The 23,323-nt window shown below is 43.7% G+C and overlaps 2 protein-coding genes across 3 annotated transcripts in view; both read right to left on the bottom strand.

Moving 5' to 3' along the window:
• The window catches only part of FAM171B (family with sequence similarity 171 member B), a 67,313-nt gene that overhangs the window by 13,327 nt on the left and 30,663 nt on the right, over positions 1-23,323 (bottom strand). For both annotated transcript variants that reach the window (XM_053271964.1, XM_053271953.1), the window contains exons 2-5: positions 9,609-9,842; positions 8,163-8,255; positions 7,484-7,642; positions 1,212-1,382 (exon numbers count right to left, since the gene is read on the bottom strand). In XM_053271964.1, the coding sequence (XP_053127939.1) occupies positions 1,212-1,382; positions 7,484-7,642; positions 8,163-8,255; positions 9,609-9,842 (657 nt within the window). The remainder of the gene's footprint in view (positions 1-1,211; positions 1,383-7,483; positions 7,643-8,162; positions 8,256-9,608; positions 9,843-23,323) is intronic.
• LOC128334788 (cytochrome c, somatic-like) lies at positions 19,967-20,290 on the bottom strand. The gene has a single exon (XM_053272008.1). It carries the CDS (start codon positions 20,270-20,272, stop codon positions 19,967-19,969), a length of 306 nt encoding a protein of 101 aa, XP_053127983.1. The 5' UTR covers positions 20,273-20,290.

Genomic DNA, 23,323 nt, shown 5'->3' with positions numbered 1-23,323 from the left:
TATAATCGGGCAAGAGATGTTCTGCAAGGTAAGGGGCGGTCGGGTAGGAGTGGCGAGAGATATAGAGCTGCTTACCCTGCTGGTGCAGCTGCTGGCCGCCCCAAGCATGCGCCTCCCTCCTTTTACCAAGCCACATTGGCTTGGTTCTAGCCTCCATGCATGCGCGGAGGCCATTTGTGTGGCCATGCAAATGGCCTCTACGCATGCACAGAGGCCAGAACCGAGCTGCCGCCGAGCCAGCAGCTTGATAAAAGGAGGAGGGAGCACGCTTGGGGTGGCCAGCAGTGATGCCGCAGGGTAAGCAGCTCTTTACGTCTCTCTCCGCCCCCACCCTGCCACCCCTTACTTCCTGAAGGGCCCCCACCCCTTGTGCTTGCAAAGGGGAATCCTCACTGGCCCAGCCCACCCCACTGGCATTGCCAGAACCGGACCAGGCCAGTTCCAGTTCAAACTGAACCAGCCAAACTGGTTCCGTGCACACCCCTAGTCTTGATTAACAGCCACCATCAATGTGTCTGATCCGTTCTCGACAGTCAACTAAGCTTGTGGCTACGGCCACATTTAGGTGAAAGAGGTTTCTCTTCCACCTCAGTTTGGGTGGCAGCAAAATGGGAAGTGCATGTGAAGGCATCTCAGACACTACAATGAGGGGAGAAACTCTTTTCTGCATAGAAGCACCACGGGCACTTCAGAGATATAATGTGAAAAGGCAGTTGGTGGGAAGAGCATGCACCATGGAGTATGCCAACTGGAATTTAGCTCCTAGGACTATGACTAATCCAAATCCACCGTGGGGCTCTTGAATGGGAAAGTACAGATTTCCTAGCATCAAATTAGTTACTTGGCACAAGAGTCTGTGTTCCTTTAGGACAAAATTTACCTTTAATTCTAGCAACTTTAAATGCACATAAAGCCTACTGAAGTGAGCAGTTTATAACTGGGGACTCCTTATGGCGTAAACGCTGGCAATGCTATTTTATCCTTTTATTTTGCAGGCAAGAAGCAAGCTCTAACTCAGAGAGGTTTATACCACCATTAGCCAATTAAGCGGCAATCCTATGCACACTTATTTGGCACTCTCTTCTGAGCAAACATGAAGGGTCAGGCTGCAGACCCCCAAAGGGCCAGAGTCCTTTTTTGTTTTTGTGCTCAGCTGGTCTTAAAGCTGCTTTGCCTTCTGACTGGGTTGTTGCAGGAGAGAGAACACCTACCAGTTTTCATATCAAAGGTCCACGCTGGGAGAGGGTCTCCTGCTTTTACCGCTCTTGTGGGTAGAAGAGGCAGCGTGATATGAATGGAGCCATCCACCTTCAGTTCTTTCCCAGCCGAGAAGAGGTTGACACATATCGCAGCGAGAGGGGTCAATTCAATACTTTTAAAACCTAACACACAGACGGGAGAGAGGATTTCCGCTTTATTGGTAGTAAACACAATGAAAGATGCTGGGCTAGATGCAGCACAGCACGCTGCACAACCAAGAGGGCTCTGGGCTCGCTGGCTCCATGGCTCTCTGCAGCCCATCGGTGCTTCTAGCGCCAGGAAGAGAGGCTCAATGGGAATGGGGATTTATGGGGCTGCTACTGCACCCGACTCTCAGCCCCAGCCTCCCTAACCAGCGCTAGAAGGGCAGATGGGCTGCTGAGATGGAGAGCCATGGTGCAAGAGAGCCCACATCCCTCTCGGGTACATGGCTTGCTGAACTGCCTCTGGGCCACCAAAATAGACTATAGAGACTGTGTACAGATACATGGGAACAGTCTGAGACTACCATTGCTGTCTGTGGTTCTTCTGTCCTGCCATGGGAGGTACTCATAACTGGTTTTCAAGGTGATCTTGGGAAAATCCAATTTGTCTTCCTCTTCCCGGAAGGGAGACAAAAGCTAATATTGCAGATATGTATGAAATGCCTTGCTTTTGATTTTTTTTAAAAAGGTAATCTTAGGCATAGCCCAGGCTTCATGGCTATGCTGCCACCGTTGTATGCTCTACCCCAGGTTTCACAAGTTTTTGCAGCTTTATTTTCATCATTTCTCTGACTACAGCTCTCTTCTATCCATGCTAAATGTGAATAGAGGAATGTGTATGCCAAAGGAGAAAAGCAGAACTACTGTTTCAGCAACTACGCTACATGACGGACACCAGATGCTGAACGTGCTGACACATTTATGAATCGCTTTGCTGGGTGAAAAGCCCTGATGAGAGTGCTCGATTAGCAGGGTTCCAGATATCTTGTTAGCCACTTTTATGTATTAGCCCCATGGAGATAAATAATGAGCTGAAGTCTGAAACCTTGTACTTATGATAGATGTATTACTGCATTTTTCTCAGGACACCTGGCATATGTGTTCCATATAGCAATTCGGCAGAATTGTAATCTTGTCCCAGACCCCCTCCTTCCTCAAACCGAAAGACTGATACAGACTTTGTGACCAAAAGACCAGAAAGGAAAAGTGATGGCTGTTCCACAATTAAGTGTCTAACCACCAAGCCCGAAGACTTAAGAGAAAGGTGACAACCACTTATCTGAACGTCCTGGGATGCAGAAAATAAGTGGCTGTGTCTCCTGAAAGGATGGGAGGATGAAAGGAGAACATCTGAAGGCTCAAGCCCAGACAGGTGGTGGTTGTTATAAACGTAAGTTTTGATGGATGTGAAGACTGACCAAGAGCAGTCAAGGACTAAGAAGAATATAAAACCAGCAGGCTCCAGACCCAACTCTCAGAGGGCAGGTCCAGAACATGCATCTTCTCCCTCTCCTATGTTGCAGCATCCCCGCACCCCAGCATCAAACACCCCATCTTCTCATCAAACCCTCACATCTTCAATCCCACATCCATTGGTCTAGAGCCTTATGGTTTAACTGGGCATCTCTGAAGTCCTTGGAAGCTGCACAATTCTTGTGGGCTTTTACAGCCTCTGGCTACAGCCCAAGAAGACAGAGTGGTGGCAGTCCAACCATGACAGACAGGTGGCAGACAGTCAAGGTAACCCAGCGGGAAGCAGCTATTTGGTAAATGGAAGAGTGGAGAGTGAAGCCTAGTGCATAACAGTAAAAGGTGAATAATAGTTGCACTTGCACATCAATACACAGAAGGCTCTTTAAAAAAAAAAATAGTGCCAGATATCTTTGTCCTCCTCCATCCCTACAGCAATGCTCTACAATGTTCAAGATGGTTTTTAAGAAATCACGTTTCACTAAACCAGGCTTCCTCAAACTGCGGCCCTCCAGATGTTGCTGAACTACAACTCCCAGCATCCCAAGCCACAATTTATTGCCTGCACTAAACAGATGCATTCTCCCTCAACAGAACTAAAATCTCTAGACTTCTAAGATATTTTTTTTTAAGGAGCACATACACATTCCTCCCTGCAGCTACAATCAATACTGCAGCTTATACAGTATTCCATTGAATATCCCTTAATTACATTTTCCTTTTATTTCCCCCCCCCTTTAAAAATCCAACCTCATTGTTTTAAAGATGTGTATGGCTCAATTTGAAAATTAAGAAGTTTCAAAGAAAATTTCTCTTTCATTATGGATATAAAGGTGGTTAGGAGAGCACTCCAATTATAAGTGCAAGTAAAGAAACATATAGAAAGGATGAAATGCCTGGCAAACATAGATCCAGATACAATTAGCTTTTCAAAATCATTACATTTTTCTGACTATCCAGCTACTGATACAGACTGGTACTATAATCACCACTATAAACAAACAGTAATGGAGAAATAACTCAACAAACATGATGTCACTGCACCACAAGTTCAGAGCCTCTAATAGAAAGAGCAATTAGCAGTGAATGCAATACAGAAATGCACCACTAGATGGTGGTATGAGGCACCCAAAACAAGCTCTACATTTTAGTAATTGAATAGTGCAGCAGCATTTGTCAAAGGCAAAGATATGTTAGAAAAATCACAGGATACAACTGTACACATCCCTATATAAAGACAGTGTGGTGTCTGTTCTTGTGTTTTAGAACACACAACATGGTAAGTGCATGATCAACAGCACACTGAACAATATTAAGAAACAGTTTCCCAAACAAATCCAATATAGAGGACACAGAGGACCACTAAAAACTAATTGTAAAGATCTTGGAAAGCACTGTTGATGCAAAAGAGAAGGCTTTCCACCTTCGAAAGCTGGCAACACAGAAATGACCACACTATTACCATTTTTGTCTGAAACACTAAGTGGGAAGGGTGGATCAATGAAACAAGGTTAGCATGCATACACACATGCACACAGGTCTTAGAGAGGCTGAGCATCACCCACAGTCCCATATCTTTCTCTCACATTTGTGGTCACATTTTGCACAGTTAAGTTTTAGACACGAGATGACCTACAAACAGCAAAAATAACCCCTCATTTCAATTTTGTTGAGTAAAACACCCAAACAACACTTTGGTAATATGCATCCCCTTCCCAACATTCTGAATGCAATTTAAAAAATTGTAACTATATCCATTAAAATATTCATTAGCCACACACACACACACACACACACACACACACACACACGGCTTCTGTGCTTAACCATAAAAAAACCCTAACTCATATGCCTTACCAACATGTTGTGAACATGCTGTGATTTATGGTGTCGTGTTACCAAACTGCCACACAGACGTCCTCCTTTTCTACAAGCTTTCAGCACCTGTGCCACAGGGCTAATGCTTGTCTGAGAGGTCACCAAAGAAAGACTAAAACAGAATTATTAATCCTACTCAACTTTTGCAGACAGATGTTGGTTGCTAGACATCTGTCAAGAATCATGTACCAATTAATTTCCACCTGCCCTAGGATAGAAGCTGTTTTCTCAGGAACACATACATAATTGAAGAACACATCAGAGAGATTTCAAGAAAATCTCGGTGGGGCGGGGGGGAGATAGAAAGCTGCTTTATTTGCTGATTCTTCAAATGCAAAAGGTGCGGGCATACATTATTAATCTCTCGGTCTCGCAGTGTGTTAAACTGCCTGAATGTTAATATGGCGCTGGTCCGTGCAAGAGATGGAAAAGGAGGAGCGGGGACAGCTGTATTTAAACAAACGAAAAATGTTCCATTCTAATGACACCAATGCTTCAGTGAACATATGAGTATTACTCATTAGCAAAATCATATTTCCCTGGATATTGTGGCAAGCAGACTGATTGAGGACAAGGGAGAATGCAGTCTGAAACATTTGTTATGGCGTTCCAGAATACCAAGAACAAAGCTGATCTGCTTTGATGGAGGAGAGCTGGTCTTGTAGTAGCAAGCATGACTTGTCCTCTTAGCTAAGCAGGGTTTGCCCTGGTTGCATCTGAATGGGAGACTAGAAAGAAGTGTGAGCACTGTAAGATAGTCCCATTAGGGGATGGAGCCACTCTGGGAAGAGCAAGTTCCCTCCCTGGCAGCTTCTCCAAGATAGGGCTGAGAGAGATTCCTGCCTGCAACCTTGGACAAGCCGCTGCCATTCAGTCTAGACAATACTGAGCGAGATGGGCTAATGGTTTGACTCAGTATATGGCAACTTCTTATGCTCTGTATCAGTACTACTCTTCTTTCACTTTACAATTATTCTGGGATCTTGAATTTTTAGCATAAGATTGTATACAATGGCCCTGTAGCTAATGCTAAAGGCAAATCTTTGAAAGTCTATTCTATAATGCCCAGTTTAGGAGAAGGCAAAAGAGATGGGGGTCAACATGCTTCCCCTATGCCTTTAGAGTTGACAAAGGACAACCTCAGGCAACTACAATTCTGTAGGACTGCAGTCACACCTCGTAACATGGTTCCAGGGCATAGTTTATTCCAACTGCTGAAAACTCAAGATCCTTTAATCTAGTGGCAACGGTTGGTCTCCAGTGCTGCATACTGGGCCCCTGGCTCTCCAAGACATGCTAGTGGACGGCTGCAGTGCCTCCTCTATGTCAGGCAATGTTGCAGGTGCCGTTTCTGACCATACTCAAAGACTCATTACCGTAAAATAATATTTATTCCAAAGGCCTCAATCGACATTATTATTACTACTACTAACACCACCACCACCACCCATGGAACTAAGGATTAACAACTGGTTCAGACCAGTAAATAAGGAGATGGAGAAATTATCACTTGAAGTCTTCATATCAACACATCTAAGATGACAATGCCCTGGCCTGGGTTTGATATACAGCTGGGCAGCTGAAGAAACTCAAGGACTTGCATCCTGTAGCAAATTAAGCAAAAACCACAGCGGTTTTGTATCAGTGAGGGAGTGCTCACTGGGCACATCTAAAGCAGAGTCTTGAAGTGGTTTAACTGGCATCCCTTCTTCCCAAGGGATTCCGGAAACAATGTTCTGTAAGGGGCACTGGGCTCTCCAATACAAAATTCTGACCACCTCCCTCAAAGGACCATTCCCAGGACACTTTGGTGGGGGATGCAGAGGCAGACGGGCATGGGTAGCCCAGACGGGCTTTCCGAAAGAGATGGCGTACTCAGCGGAATGCACAGAAGGGCAACTGGCAGAGCTTTCATGCACAGTCCTGCGTCAGATATTCATTTATTTACTTGATTTATATCCTGCTCCTCCTCTGAGTAGGGATGTGCACAAACTGCGGTTTGAGCTCTTTTAGGAAAATTGGGCCGGGAACTTTAAGAAAAAGGAGAGCAGGTCCTCTTCATGCATATTCCTGCTAGGGTGGTGTGCATCCCAATAACCCCCCACATGATGCCAGCACACACTGTTGCTGATCATGCAAATGGCGCCTGCGTGAACAGCGCATGCGGGGGGTGGCGGGTTACTGGGATGCACGCCACCCCAGCAGGAATATGCATGAGCTGCTCTCCTTTTTCTCAAAGTTCCCAGCCCAATTTTGCTTAAAGTGCTTGAACTGCAGATCGAACCACAGTTCATGCACATCTAAGAGCCCAGATTAAGCCCATGATTAAGTTTACTGTCATGGCTGAATGGGGATTTGAACTTGGGTCTTCCTGGTCTTAGTCTGGTGGCCTAACCACTAGCCCACACTGGCTCCCTGATTTCTATGTGCCCTACACAGATGCCATATTTGCATGTCCCTTCACATGTTTGCTAGCAAATCAGAGAGAATGATTCCAATTTACAGGTGCAAAGAGACTACAATGTGGAGAGCAGTCACACATGTGTTCACAAACGGAGAATATCTGACGTGGTACCAAGTCCCATGGAGAATGGCACATTACACTCTGCTGAACATCTCACTCAAGCATTGCTCAGCTACAAACAAGATTATATGTGAATATATATATATTATATTATTTGAAGCATGTGTGCCAGGTGTTGCTCATTTTTGATGGGAGTCACTTAAGACTCCCATAAAAAATGAGCAACACCTGGCACACATGCTTCAAAGGACCCATTTGAGGGATTCGTGCTAAGGTGAATTCTTGCATCCCAGGTGCAGCAGGTCTTTTCTAGGCACACCAAGTAAGAATTATGCATCCTCATAAGCTAGTGGTAAATCAAACATACCTGACTTATTTAGAAGAATTCCTGTTGTATAGAGAAAATGGTCCACTTTCAAAAACTGTTGTGGCACTGTAAGGTAGGCTGTTACATTTGTAATATGATGGTTCAGAGGAAGTTTAATTAAATATTTTGGAAACTGAACACTTGGTTGAGATTTGGCATCTGAAAGAGAGGAAAAATACTAAGTCTGCGATTTAGCTGAAGAAGTTAAATCATTCAGATAATTAGCACTTTTGCTTGGCAGCATCCTTGAGAAACTCATGTTCAAACAAGAAACACAACCTCCCACCACCTATGAGTCATTTATATTTTGGAATATTCAGGTACTGTTGCTATACATGAAGTGAATTTAATGGGGGGGGGAGTCAGAATCTAGAATATGACAAATTAACTTAAGGAACTACTGTATGGGAAATAATTTAATCTGTTTTTGGTACTATGACCACTTTTAATTCTGACAGCCAACTTGTGCAAAATTTATCTTCAGCATCAGAATCCAGTCTGTGCATCCCCAATAGCATCTCAGTTATTTTGTGTTAGATTGAAAAGTCTCTTACAAAATACCCAGTAACTCTTGGTACTACTCACAATGACACAAAGATGAAACTGTATGCATCCAAACAACCACCACACATTGCCTTAAGAGAAAATGATTTACAATCTATTTACTCTTGCTACTTACCAGATAGTTTCCCAGTTATTAAAATTGTATCATCAAATAGCCATATATTTGCTTGGCTTTGGGGGAACAGTGAAAGTGTGACAGATGAATATACTGTGGGAGATAAAACAAAAGATATATTACTATACAGGTACATATCGCAAGGAAAAAAGCTAGGAACAAGGCTACTATTTGGGAGAGTGGTAATTTTAGGCACAGAAGGAAAACAGGTGGAAACAAAGGTGAACCAAGTATTTTATCTGGAAAAAGAATCAATTTTACATATTTGGATTCAGTGTGGATGATATTCCATTTCTTTCACTCTCTATTATTTGAATCATTAGAGAGCTGAATCCTTGCACACATTACTATTATGTCTAATGCAACTAATATACTGCTTTTCAATAAAACGTTCCAAAGTAGTTTACATAGATATAAACAAATTAACAAAGTAACAAAAAAAGAAAAAGAAATAAAATGGCCTCCTGTCCCCAAAGGGCTCACAATCTGAAAAAGAAACATAAGATAGGCACCAGCAACAGCCACTGGTGGGATGGTGTTCTGGGGACTATTATTCTGCTACTTCTATAACTTTTTTTTATTGTTTATTTTGTACTCTGCCTAGACACCAAACATTTAGGCAGTATAGAAATGCAATAATACACAAACAAACTTTTCAGAACCCACTTTGAGGTGTTTCATGGCTAGTGGGACACTATTGAAAACACAGTTTACAAATTTTTCAACTTCAGTTTGTATAGTTTTTATCTATAGTTGTGTACATGCCTCAATTAAGAACAATTATCAGAGAACTCTGGATAGATATTAGCAATGTGGCAACACTGGTGTGGATTTTGTTAAATTCTTGGAAGCCTACATATCAGAATTGTATGTTTGTGCCCCCTTACCCATCCCCCCTCCGAGTTGCTCTTTCTTATGTATCAATTTATGTTATGGATTTTTATTTTAGCTTACTTACCTTGTTATGTTGAAAAGCCATAGAAACGGAAGAGAAATAAGGCATACATATGTTTTTCATTTATTCAAAAATAAGATCTACAAAGTTTAAGATAACAACAAATAAGGGGCTAAAGCCAATATTCTTAGCAGGAGTACAGGACAAGAACTGTAACTTTCCTGAACCATGGAAAACATGATCACAATTTAAGATATTACATCATTCATTTTGATTCTTAGATGCTGCAGTAGCTTTTCAGGCCTCTTTCAAGATAATTTGCATATACTCACTGTAGATCTCAATAATTAAAACATTTTCTGAGTTTCATTTGAGATAACTTTATTTCAATTTCAAAACATCTTGCATTCAACTTTACACTCCTGTACAGGCATGACCTACTTTGAATAGCTTCATTAAGTCACATTCTTTTGATGGATTAGTCAAGGAAAGGAGAAAGTTCAAGTGCAATTGTTCAACTATCGATTTTTTTTAAAAGAAGGCTTACTTACTTGGCATTCTTCCTGTCTTCCAAGGCAAAGGTGTTAACATATAACCATCTTTATAAGATGCAATTGTTAAACTTAGACCTAGTTGATAGGGAACCTGAATCAATACTGCTCCATTATTTCCAGTTAGAGTGGAATTTGTTTTTGTGTAGTTGACGAAGACTTCCACAACTGCTTGGCGTAGATATTGATGACTGATGATATCATTGACTTGCACTTTAAGAGTAAACATAGATCCTGTAAGGGAGGAGGGAGAGAAACATCACAACATTGCAATTGTTTTAGTTATATTGAAACATATGCTTTAGTGGATATCTAACTTGTTAGTGGAAGGCTTCCCTAATTCAACAGGAAAAATGGCTTAAACCCTCGATAGAATTGTTTAACTAAGGGAAGCTTCACACAAATACGACCAAGTCAGTAAGCCCAGGAGGTGTAATGTCTGAACCTGTTCAAGTCTGGTTCCTGTACCAAATTCACCAGGAAGTTTTTTACATGGGACTTTTAAAGCCCTTTAACTTGCATATCCTCCAGAATGGAGGGAGTGCATACACACATCAGCCAGATTTACCCCAAAGTCCCTGTGAGTTATCAAGGAGTAGTTCACACACAATCCAGGTTTTTCACTGTGCGTTGAGAGTGTAGCCCAATTTATATCCAGTGTCTTTTTGGGGGACAACTTTAAGTTTGCAGTAAAGCCTCCCAGTAAACTCATGGTAAACCCTGCTGTGTGTAAAGGTCCTTGGCATTCTGGTTCCTAGCTTACTGACTTGACAGCGATTATGTGAAACTGCCCTAAAAAAAGAAAGGTACCATCCACACATTCCTGGGGTGTCATGTCGCTTCTTATGAGGCACATAACCTTCCTTCCCACCACATACCATCTGTAATAATCGGCATTTTATTTCACACAACACAAGAGGGAGAAGGGAAGGCACATGCCCACTCTATCACATGCAAAAGGAACTGATTTCAGTCAAGCTTTCTATTTTGTAATTCATAAATTTCCTGAAGAATTATGCATACTTGCTGGCTGCTAGAACAATTAAAACACACTGCTTGTAAGAATGCAAAAACTACTTGCTCAAGGTCTCTTTGAAATATTACAAATTATTGCCCCGAAGAAGGCCTCTGAGTCTGAAACACGTTGGGCTTCAATAAATGATTCACAGCACCGTGAGACTTGGTCTCCTTTTTGCTTCTCTAAGGTTCTTACTAGGAATGTGCACAGAACCAGCTGGCCCGATTCAGTTCGAGTCTGGACTGGTCTCGAATCTGACTAGACCAGTTTGGTCCAGCACTGCTTAGAACCCCGCCCCCCAGCTAGGTTAAAAAATTTTATTTTTATTTTTTACCTTTAGCCCCTTCGGGGGGGCTTCCTCTAGGCCATGGGGGTGTCCACAAAGGTTCCCCCTCCCCTGGTGGCCTTGGACATCACCACCATGGCCCATTTGGCCACACTTTCTGACCTGTTTGGGCCTCCATATGGTGGCGCGGTGACCATTTTGCCTGCCGCCACGCATGCACAAATGGCCTCTGCAAGACTTGGCATGGCCCAGGGCCTCACAGAGTCCATTCATGCATGTGCGGTGGCCATTTTATTTTTTTAAAAACACTTGTGCATGTGTGAAGTGGACCAAATGGCAGCCGCACCACCATACGGCCGAACGGGCCGTGGCAGTGATGTCACAGATCCCCCCCCCACGGGTGTGTGTGTGTGTGTGTACACACACACACACACACACACACACATTCCCCCCCCCAAAAAACCACAAAACCCCCCAAACTGTTGGGGGGTGGTTCAGTCCAAGGTCAGACCAAGCAGGGTGTGTGTGTGTTTTGGTTCTACCCTGGAACCGTCAAACCATTGAACTGAACCAGTTTGACATAGAACCGAACCCCCCTCGAATTGTTCGCAGATCCCTAGTTCTTATTGGCTCACTGCTTTCTAATATATCCCAATTGCTGCTGGATTGCTCTTTAAAACAGGCTGCCTGCGCAGTTCTACAGTCTGGTGCCGGACCAAGCACCCCCAGGTTTGGTTCAGCACTGGATCAAACACCCCCGGCTGTTCAAGGTTGTTCATGAATTTAAAAAGCTGTTTTGTTTTTTAGTTACGTATCCCCTCCGGGGGTCACTAGCATGGCTGCAGGGGACCTTTAGAGGTGCCTCCTCCAAATCCCCCCCCCCCGCATTCCAGGCGCTCTTCTGTCCATTCTGGGCCTCACTCCCATTGCGGTGGCCATTTTGGAGGCCGCCATGGATGCCTAATGGGCCTCTGCATGCATACACAATTACTTCAGTGTCTGATGTGGAGATGTCCAGCAACTCCTCATGTGGTTAGGTTGGAGCAGTTCCAGTTTGTGACTCCTGAGGATGTGGACAAGCTGATCAGAATGGTGCAGCCCACCACCTGTCCTCTTGACCCTTGCCTGACATGGCTTATACTATCTGGCAGGGGGGTTGTTGTAGAAGGCCTGGTAGAGATTATAAATGCTTCTCTGAGGGAGGGCAGGATGCTTCCATGCCTTAAGGAGGCAATTATTAGACCACTTCTGAAGAAGCCTGCCCTGGATCCCTCAGAGTTAAATAATTACAGGCCTGTCTCCAACCTTCCAAGTGGTTGGGCAAGGTGATTGAGAGGGTGGTGGCCTCCCAGCTCCAGACAGTCTTGGAGAAAACTGATTATCCTGACCCATTTCAAACTGGCTTTCAGGCAGGCTATGAGGTGGAGACTGCCTTGGTTGGCCTGATGGATGATCTCCAATTGGGAATTGACAGAGGAAGTGTGACTCTCTTAGTCTATATTCTGCGACAATATCTATAACAACTGACAATAAAATTCAGCCATCCCAGGTCCTTGGGAAGGACTCGATGTCTGGATAAAACAAACCAGTCAATAACACCTGTCTGACTGTGTAAACAAGAAAAAAATAATAATACTAAAGGCATGACAAAGTAGCAGGGATGATACACTGGAACATCTGCAAAAAATACAAGCTACCTGTAGCCAAAAATTGGTGGGACCATACAATTGAAGAAGTTGAAGAAAATGAAGATGTAAAAATATTATGGGACTTCCGACTACAAACAGACAAACATCTGCCACACAATACACCAGATATCACTGTAGTCGAGAAGAAAGAAAAACAAGTCAAAATAATCGACATAGCAATACCAGGGGATAGCAGAACAGAAGAAAAAGAAATAGAAAAAATCACCAAATACAAAGATCTACAAATTGAAATTGAAAGGCTGTGGCAGAAAAAGACCAAAATAATCCCAGTGGTAATTGGCGCCCTGGGTGCAGTTCCAAAAGACCTTGAAGAGCACCTCAACACCATAGGGGCCACAGAAATCACCATCAGCCAATTACTAAAAGCAGCTTTACTGGGAACAGCCTATATTTTGCGACGATATCTATAACAACAGCAACAACATTGACAATGAAATTCAGCCATCCCAGGTCCTTGGGAAGGACTCGATGTCTGGATAAAACAAACCAGTGAATAACACCTGTCTGACTGTGTAAAATAATAACAATAACAACAACAATAACAACAACAATAACAATAACAACAAGAAGAAGAAGAAGAAGAAGAAGAAGAAGATGATAGGGCAAATGCCTGGTGAAACAGGTGGGTCTAAGAAGGGCCAAAAAGCAGCCAGGGAGGGGGCTGAATGAATTGAGGGAGGGAGTATTCCAAAGAAGAGGGGCGGCCACCGAAAAGGCCCTCCTACGGGCCTTTTATCTCTAGTGTTTTGCTCTGAATGGAACGGATGAAGCTCTTTGCAACAGGACAGTGTATGCCAAGTAGACACTTGGTAACTGCTAACTGGGCAAAGAGGCACCTTTTACCATGGTGATTCTCTTTATTTAGCAGGGGGAGAGTAACTGGCCCTATCCACCCCCCAGCACAGTACTTCCAGTGACTGTTGCTGGTGTGTGTCCTATGTTTCTTTTTAGAATGTGAGCCCTTTGGGGACAGGGAGCCATCTTATTTGTTTTATTTCTCTTTGTAAACCGCCCTGAGCCATTTTTGGAAGGGCGGTATAGAAATCGAAATAATAATAATATTAATATTAATAATAATAATAATAATAATAATAATAATAATAATAATAATAATATTAATAATAATATTAATAATAATATTAATAATAATATTAATAATATTAATAATATTAATAATAATAATAATAATAATAATAATAATAATAATAATAATAATTTTAAAAAATGGTTGTGCGGTATGTGGTGAAAACGTTCTTACCAACCTAAAAAATTCCAGCCCATTTTAAATGTCAATAGGCTTACAAGATTTAAAGGGCTGCCTGTAGATCAAAAGCAGAATCCAGAAGATAGGAGAAAGTAAACACTGGAATAATTACATTGGAAGAGGAGGGGTTCACTTTCCTTTCATTCTTTTCCAAGTTAAAAGAACATCAAGTGTCAAGAAGGTAAACTTAGAGAGGGAGAACATTTCTCTTTTATCTCTCTCCTCCCCTCAACAGGCAGACTTCATCACATTACAATATAAGAGCAGCCGATAAAGATTATAGGTAGACGCCTGACATCAAAGATGGCATCCTTGTAACACCAAGTGGGAAATAAAAAATGCAGGATATAGAACTGTGATTTATTTTTCACAGTTTCACATCTATTGAAAGAAGCTATAGCAATTCTCCACATTATCTGTCTATGGAAAAGGCAGTTTTTCACTATCCTCTTCCCTCTTTCTTTTTCCCTAGGGAAAGAGTAGGCAACAGATAAACTGAAAGCATATATTTTAGCAAACTTATTCATAGCTGACTTAGAACAAGCCAGCTCCTGTCCCCAAAAGCCACTACTCTACCCAAGATACATCAATGACATCTTCATCATTTGGACACATGAGCCCTTGCGAAATTCCTTCAGAACTTCAATAACTTTCACCACACCATCAACCCGAGTGTGGACGTCACAGTATTCCTAGCAAGGTTCCTTGGTTGTTTTTGAAATGCAACCAGCAAAACTATGAACATAAATTAAAGATTTGGGTGAAATATCTTATCTTGGGATACAAATAAAAAGATTAGATGATGGAAGTTTTGCACTCAGTCAGAGGCAAATAATAATAAAATTAATTGAGTATTTTTGTTTAACAGAGGCAAAGGAGATGAGTACTCCAATGGAAGTCAGTTTCTTAGGAGAAGGAATCCAATGAGTCTCTGCAAAGCAATGAAAACTACAGAATGGAAATTGGAAAGTTACTATTCATTACATATTGCAGCAGCAGTTGGAATATTGTGTAGGAAAATGAATTCACTAACAAAGAAGGGCTGGATTGTACTTTAAAGAATTGCACAGTATTTAAAGGGCACAACAGATCTGGAATTAGCACTGCCAGCATGTGAGTAACCCAAGTTGGTAAGAATCATGGATGCCAACTGGGCTGAAGACAGAGATGACAGGAAGTCAACTAGTGGTAATGAATTTTTCCTATGGAGGAGGAGCAATCTCATGGCTGGGCAAGAAACAATCTATTGTAACTTTATCTTCAACCAAAGCTGAGTATATATCCATGGCACAAGCTTGTCAAGAGGTCATTTGGTTGCATAAACTTCTAGAACATTTTTTTAGTACAGGAGAATCTCGGTATTCCTGGGGTTTCAATTTTCTACAATTACTGCTGATATGGAAACTGAATATGGAGTCATTTGGGCAATGGGATCGCAGGGGTAAGGTTACCAAAAGCTTTCAAATTGCCAAAAAAATGGGGGGAGAATTTTTAAAAAGTAAAATAGTGCCCTACCATTCAGCAATGCCCCCCAACAATTCAGCAATGCCCCCCAGAAGTCGGAAATAGTCCTCTTCTTTTAGCATTTCCCCATGATTCATTGTGGGAATTTTCAAGTAAATGAGCCATAAAATGCCTACGTTTCACAAAATGGTGGCTGGAAATAACCTGCATGGTAATTTCCATCTGCCTCTCACCCATGCATACGTGGAATTAACCACTTGTGGGCTGGTTTTTAAAATGCATATGCCAAAGTCGGGTGTCAAACACCCGGCCACAGATACATGAAACCGCAGGTGGTGAATCTGCGTATCGCAAGGTCCACCTGTAGTTGCATTGAAGCCTACTATAATGTATACATGCAATCAAAGCTGCATTATTTTGTCACAATGTGAGAGGTTACACAGAGTGGTAAGCATATTTATGTGAAATATCATTTTGTAAATAAAAGAGAAAAATATTATTGATATAATATTATTGAGATCATCAGGAGAGGTCTGTCTGCATTTGCCACCACCTCATCTGGTGGCTACTCAGGGACGGACCTTCTCTATTGCTGCCCCGAGGCTTTAGAATGCGCTCCCTAGTGAAATAAGAGCCTTCCCATCTCTGGCAGCTTTTATTTTTTATTTTATTTATTTATTTATTTATTTTTATATTTCTATACCGCCTTTCGTTAAAAGAAAACCCCAAGGCGGTTTACAAAAATTAAAACATACAATAAAAGCAATAAAAACATCAAGCTAAAAACATATAAAACAAGCATAAAAATAGAACAGCAAATAACAGATAAAAACACAGAGAAGCTGCAGTAAAAACGATTATGTAAAAGCCTGGGTAAAAAGCCAAGTCTTTAAAAGCTTTCTAAAAGCCATGATGGCGTCTGAGGAACGAATGGCCACTGGGAGAGCATTCCAGAGTCTGGGGGCAGCAACAGAGAAGGCCCTGTCCCGAGTGCACGACAGCCGGGCCTCCCTCATTGTCAGCACCCGGAGCAGGGCCCCCTCAGATGTCCTTGTCAAGCGGGCAGCAACCCTTGGGAGCAGGCGGTCCCTCAAATACACCGGGCCCAAACCGTTAAGGGCTTTAAAGGCCAAAACCAGCACCTTGAATTGGACCTGGAAACGAACCGGCAGCCAGTGCAGCTCTTTCAAAATGGGGGTGATATGTTCCCAACGGGCAGCTCCGGATAACACCCTCGCTGCCGCGTTTTGCACTAGCTGCAGTTTCTGGATATTCTTCAAGGGCAGCCCCACGTAGAGCGCGTTACAGTAATCCAGCCGCGACATGACTAAGGCGTGGATAACTGTGGCCAGATCTACCTTCTCGAGAAAGGGACACAGCTGGCGCACCAGCCGAAGCCGTGCAAAGGCACCCTTGGCCATCGCCTCCACCTGAGCTTCCAAAAGCAGAGCCGGGTCCAGCAGTACCCCCAAGCTGCGTACTTGCTCTTTCAAGGGGAGTGCAACCCCATCCAGAACGGTAGAATCGCCTCATCCCGATCGGCTCTCCTACTGACCAACAGTACCTCCGTCTTATCCGGATTCAATTTCAGTTTGTTAGCCCACATCCAACCCATCACGGCCTCCAGTCCCCGATTCAGGACATCCACCGCCTCCCTAGGATCAGATGACGAGGAGAGATAGAGATGAGTGTCATCCACATATTGCTGACAACTCAGTCCAAATCCCCAGATGACCTCTCCCAGCGGCTTCATGTAGATGTTAAACAGCATGGGGGACAAGACCGATCCCTGCGGGACCCCACAGGCCAACAGCCACGGGGCCGAGCAGTAGTCCCCCAGCACCACCTTCTGGACCCTCCCCTCAAGAAAGGACCGGAACCACTGCAACGCAGTGCCTCCGATCCCCATACTCGAGAGGTGGCCCAGGAGGATACCATGGTCGATGGTATCGAACGCCACCAAGAGGTCCAGCAGAACCAACAGGGACGCACTCCCCCTGTCTAGTTCCCGGCGTAGGTCATCCACTAGAGCGACCAAGGCAGTCTCAGTCCCATACCCGGGGCGGAAGCCAGATTGAAAAGGGTCCAGATAATCCGTATCATCCAAGACCCTCTGCAGCTGGGACGCCACCAAACGCTCCATCACCTTGCCCAGAAAGGGAAGGTTAGACACAGGTCTATAGTTGTCCATGTTGGAGGGATCAAGGGAGGGCTTTTTTAATAGTGGTCTTACCACCACCTCCTTGAGGCACGATGGCATCCTGCCCTCCCTCAATGAAGCATTAACGATCACCTCCAGCCATCTGCCTGTCCCCTCCTTGGCAGCTTTTATTAGCAATGAAGGGCAAGGGTCAAGAGCGCACGAAGTCGCCTGCACACTGCCCAGGATCTTGTCCACATCCTCAGGCCGCACCAACCGAAAAGAATCCAACACAACGGGACCAGATGGTACCAAAGGCACATCTGCCGGAACTGCCAAAACTCTGGAGTCCAGGTCAGCACGGATGCAAGCAACTTTATCTGCAAAGTGACACGCAAACTGATCACAAAGAGCCGTAGATGACTCCTCCCCCATTGTCCGGGGGGATGTGTGGAGCAAGGTTTTCACCACATGAAACAGCTCTGTTTGTCTGCACTGAGCAGACACAATGGAGGCGGAGAAAAAGCATTTCTTCGCCGCCCCCACCGCCACGGCGTAGTCCCTAAAATGGGCTCTAGCCCGTGTTCGGTCGGATTCGTGACGACTCTTCCTCCAGCGTCGCTCCAGCCGTCGCCCGAGTTGCTTCATCACCCTAAGCTCCGAGGAAAACCAAGGAGCAGAATGGGCTCCACCAAGCCGGAGAGGGCGCTTGGGGGCAACCGTGTCAACAGCCCGGGCCATCTCTCCATTCCAGAGATCAACCAAGGCCTCAACAGGGTCACCAGCTCTGGACACTGGAAACTCCCCAAGGGCCGTCTGAAATCCAAGCGGATCCATAAGCCTCCGGGGGCAGACCATCTTAATCGGCCCACCACCCCTGCAGAGGGCAGACGGAGCAGTCAAACTAGACCCCACCAGGTGATGATCTGTCCATGACAAGGGAGTGGTCTCAAATTCCCCCACCTCCAGATCACTTATTTCCCGGTCGGCAAAAACCAGATCCAGAGTGTGTCCCGCCACGTGGGTAGGGCCCGATACCAATTGAGACAGGCCCATGGTTGCCATGGAGGCCATGAAGTCCTGAGCCGCACCCACTAGGGGGGCCTCAGCGTGGACATTGAAATCCCCCAAAACAATAAGCCTTGGGGAACCCAAGGCCACCTCAGAGACCACCCCCGCCAGCTCAGGTAGGGAGACTGAAGTGCAGCGGGGTGGTCGGTACACCAGCAGAATCCCCAGCCTATCTCGGAGGCCCACCCTCAAGGACAAACACTCGAAATTCTGAGATTGCCTGACCGGGCAGCTGGAAACGGGGAGAGTCTCTTGAAAGATGACTGCAACGCCTCCTCCCCGACCCTCGAGGCGGGGCTGCTGCACGATCTGGAAACCTGGAGGACAAAGCTGAGAGAGACCAACCCTGCCCAGCGCATCCAACCAGGTCTCCGTCACACATACCAGGTCAGCATGCTCATCCACAATCAAATCGTGGATGAGAGAGGTTTTTGCGTTAACTGACCTGGCATTCAGCAGCAGCACCCTAATCCTCGAAGGAGTGTTCTCAGAGCTCCCTAGGGTCAGAGGGTTGGGAGAAGGGCCGGAAAAAGGAACAGGCCTCAATTGCCTGGACCGATTTCCCCTGTAACGGCCCGCCCAACTCTCACCGCCATACCTCCCTCTGCCCGCTACCCGTGATATTGCTGCCCCCACTCCAGACCTACTTTTTGGCTCTCCCAGACACATCTCCCCAGACTAACCCACCACGGCCTCTTGGCTTAATAAAACCATAACCAGGCTTATATAAACTCCTGCTAGCTTCTTGATTACGGGAAGACAGATCTTCAGGCGGAAGGAGAGAGATCTTCTGGGTCCCCAGGCAGCTTGCCCCACGGCTGAGAGCCACAAGGACGAGAGCCCTTGTGCTCTCGCCCTTCGGCTCACGCCAAGAGGCTCGCGCCCCTGGGCCAGCCTGCCCTATATAGTGGCAGAAGCCCCAGCTCAGCAACAGCCCAGGAGATGTTACACACCTGGAGAAGAGGTGGGGCAGAAGCAAAAAGACAGTCAGTGCCCAACCCAAGCTGTTCCCTTCTTCCTTCTTCTCCAAGCCCCTGGGCCAGCCTGCCCTATATAGTGGCAGAAGCCCCAGCTCAGCTTTTAAAAGGTCTTTAAAGATGCATCTGTTCACCCAGGCTTTAATTTTATTCTTATTTTTTTTTGAGGGTGGTTTTTTTAATTACATGATCAGGAAACACTACAGTCATCCTGGTTGTATTCACTGAAGTCCAATTACACATTTCTATAAATTAACACACAAGTACAGGTGTTTAACAACCATCTATGATCAAAGTTTTCTGACTGATGAGAAAGATTTTTGAAGTGTTAAATATCATGTATGTAAAAATAGAAAGTTTAAAACCCAATCTTATCACAGAGAGTCATTTCTATTTGTTTGGTAAAATAAATAAGGCAGCAGAAAGCCATTAATTAGAAGTGGATGCTATTAAGTCTGCTCTTTCCCCCTTCTTCTTAATGCCAGCAAAGATCATCTTAGTTCCTGGTATATACTTCTTAGGGTTTTCCAAGTATTCCATCAGTGTATCTTCTCCCCAGATTATACCTTTGCTTTTGTTAGCTTCTGTGCAAGAGAAACCAGCACCTTGACCAGTCTTTCGGCCAAAGAGACCGTGCAGATTAGGGCCAGTCTTGTGTTTGCCTCCCTTTTCAACTGTGTAGCATTGTGCACACTTCTGGACAAAGATCTTCTCGCCCTTCTCAATGTCTCCCATTGTCAGTGCCTGCAAAACCGAGGATGGGATGCGAAACAGCTGCGAGTCGCGACCCAGCGCACTTGTCACTCACTCCTATCAAGGTTTCCTCACCCAGGCTTTTAACTGATATTGTTTTGATTGTTTTAATGTTGTTTTAGAGCAGGGGTGTCAAACTGTGGCCCTCCAGCTGCTATTGGCCTACAACTCCCATCATCCCTGGCTACTAGCCACTGTGACTGGGGATGATGGGAGTTGTAGGCCAACAGCAGCTAGAGGGCCACAGTTTGACACTCCTGTTTTGGAGCATTGTTTTAATTGTTTTTAAATTGTGTTTTAAATTTCATGTTTTTGTTTTTAACTAATGTTTTAATGTTGTTTTTATCTGTTGTAAACCGCCCAGAGACAAGTTTTGGGGGGTATAAAAATATGTAAATAAATAAATAAATAAATAAATAAATAAATGAAAAATATTGTGCTTCAGAAGAAACAGTTGCAGACATAATGAAAAAACCATTAACAGTTAGGGAACAGTTTCAAAATCTGTGGATGGCAATTGGGCTCATAAACTAAGGAACAAAACAATGAGAAGGGGACTGCTGGAATGTATGTTTCCATACATTGTCTTTGCTCTTGCCCACTGATGTAGGTATATCTGTGTATAGTGTAGAATGCTCGTGTCAATCATCAGTTCTGTAGACTGATTGGTCAGTTGTAATTCTTACTGGACACTTGAGACTGTTAGTTTCCTGTTCGGGTGATCTTTCACTCAGAGAAGGGCTGCTGTTTATGATTTGGTAATAGTTAAGTAATAAATCTTAGTAACTTTATTCAATTAACTCTACAAGCCTGTTTCCGCTGTTACATTCCGTTACAATACATACATATGAATTATATCCAATATGATCCTCCAAAACAGAAAGGCCTTCAGTGAACTATTATTGAAGAGTCATTTGGAATTTACAAAAAACAATTGCCCCAGCTTGTCATAATACTTTAAAATTCTTAGAACAGTTTCCTTGTCCTGTTCATTTCAGCACTAAACAAAGTGGACAGTAGTCCCATGTGTACAAAGATACGCCAGTTTAGCAGATTCATTTCACTTCCTTCATAATTCTACCAACTCCTATTGAAAGACAGCAAGAGGAGATATTCTAGCTCAGCATATTCAAGGATGAAGACAATCTTGGCTTTCCCAACAGGCAGTCAGGAGAAACAATGTTTGTAAGAGATCAGTTCAGCCAGATAATACTTCATCTGAACCTGGGGGTGGGGGTGGCAACAATATGTTCTTGACCAGGGACACAGTTTCAAAAAGCTTACGTGTAGGCTTAATATTCAATTGTTCTTAAAGGGCAAAGCTAAGCTTTAATTCTGAAATGCTGACTTAATGCATTACAACTTTGAACAAACGGCTAGACTAAATTTCAAGTTGGGTCAGATTTCTGTTCTGGTTATTACTGAACATTCCACATGACCATTAGCTACTTTTTAATTATTTTTTAAATTTCTGCAGGTATTTTTCTTAAAACAAACCAACCACACCCTTCAATAACAGTAATAAAATAAATTCCTCTCATTCCCCATATCTCACCCTTTTAAGGTTAAAAATTTCAGGGGTGTGTGTGTGTGTGTATGTATATATATATTTATTTAGAATACTTAATGTATAGTTTATATTTGTTTGATTTAACTCAAGTCATAAAGCTAATAGATCCATGAAGTGATCTATTATCTGCTTCCTTTGCTGGGGATGAGTCTGTTGTGTTAACTTGTCTAGAACATTAGTTACTTTTAAAGATCATTTGAGACCACGATGGCAGCAGTCATCTAGGTTGACTGAATAGACCTTGGACTGCAAGTTTCCCCAACACCATTTTTGGAAGCAAGGTCCAGTTAGCTACAACAGGAAGTAGGATATAAGGAACATGTGGTACCCGCAATTATAAATTTAGAGGTTCCCAACAAGACTGTCTCATGGAGCAGAGAACACCAGGAAAGTTAGTGACTGTTAGATAATTCAGGTGTTCTTTACTTATAAATTAAACACTCATTAAAGTAAGTATGTGTGTGTGTGAATATATACTGAAGACATATTTTTCAGTGAACTTTGGGAAGAGCAATGGATCTCTGAATGTTCAGCACATAGAGATGCATTCACCATAGGGTTCCTATAAGTGAAGACTGAGCCATTCACTTCATTGTCTATGAATGACTCCATCTCACAGCCATCAATGTGCTCACCATAGTGAGCTAACTGCTAAATGAGCAAAGAGGCAACTTTTAAAGTAATGATTATCTTATTCAGCAATGTGAGAGCAACTGTCCCTACCCAACCCCAGCAGAGAATTCCTTCAGTAGTTTTGATGATGTCTACTGATGCAAGCCTTTATGGGACAAGGAGGCATCTTATTTATTTTTCTATGTAAACCACTTAATAACTTAGTTGAAAAGTGCTATATAAATATTCATAATAGTAACTAAGTGGTGGTGCAGCAAATGTGCAGCATGTACACTAAAGCCCATGGTGGCTTCTGAAAATATGTCCCTACGGGCTGTGCAGCCTTCAGGGACATATTTTCAGAAGTCACAGTGGACTTCAGAGGGAAGGAGAGACTGATTAAAATTGCCCTTCCCCGATACTGCATGCCAGGGATATGCACAGAACACCATTTGTGTTCTGTTCCGAGCTCAGAACAGACTGTAAATGCCTGGAATGTTCCGTTGGAACCAGTCAAGCCCATTGTTCTGATGGAACAAGCTCGGAATACTTGAAATGTTCTGAGCACCATTTTGGAATCCAATCAATCAATCAATCAATCGTGATTGGAATGCTCAAAACATTCTGACTCGGAATGGGGTTGTTGTGTTCTGAGCTCAGAACAGGCCCTTCATTTGGACGGCATTCTGTTCTGAGCTCAGAACACTCAAAACGGCTCATTCCAAGTTTGGAATGTTCCAAGCTCAGAACGCTCTCCACAGTCCTACTGCATGTTCAATGCATCAACACTTTGTTAGTCTAGATGTCAGCCAATGTGAACTCTCTTATGGCTCATACATAGCTGCTATACA

This window comes from Hemicordylus capensis, chromosome 1 (genome assembly GCF_027244095.1).
Source record: "Hemicordylus capensis ecotype Gifberg chromosome 1, rHemCap1.1.pri, whole genome shotgun sequence".
Lineage (NCBI taxonomy): Eukaryota > Metazoa > Chordata > Lepidosauria > Squamata > Cordylidae > Hemicordylus > Hemicordylus capensis.
Note: the sequence above shows the minus strand (reverse complement) of the source record. Positions and strands in the feature narration are given on the sequence as shown.

Bases quoted from the DNA above. Each gene is read 5' to 3' on its own strand.
- LOC128334788 (XM_053272008.1), bottom strand. From the start codon at position 20,272: ATGGGAGACATTGAGAAGGGCGAGAAGATCTTTGTCCAGAAGTGTGCA.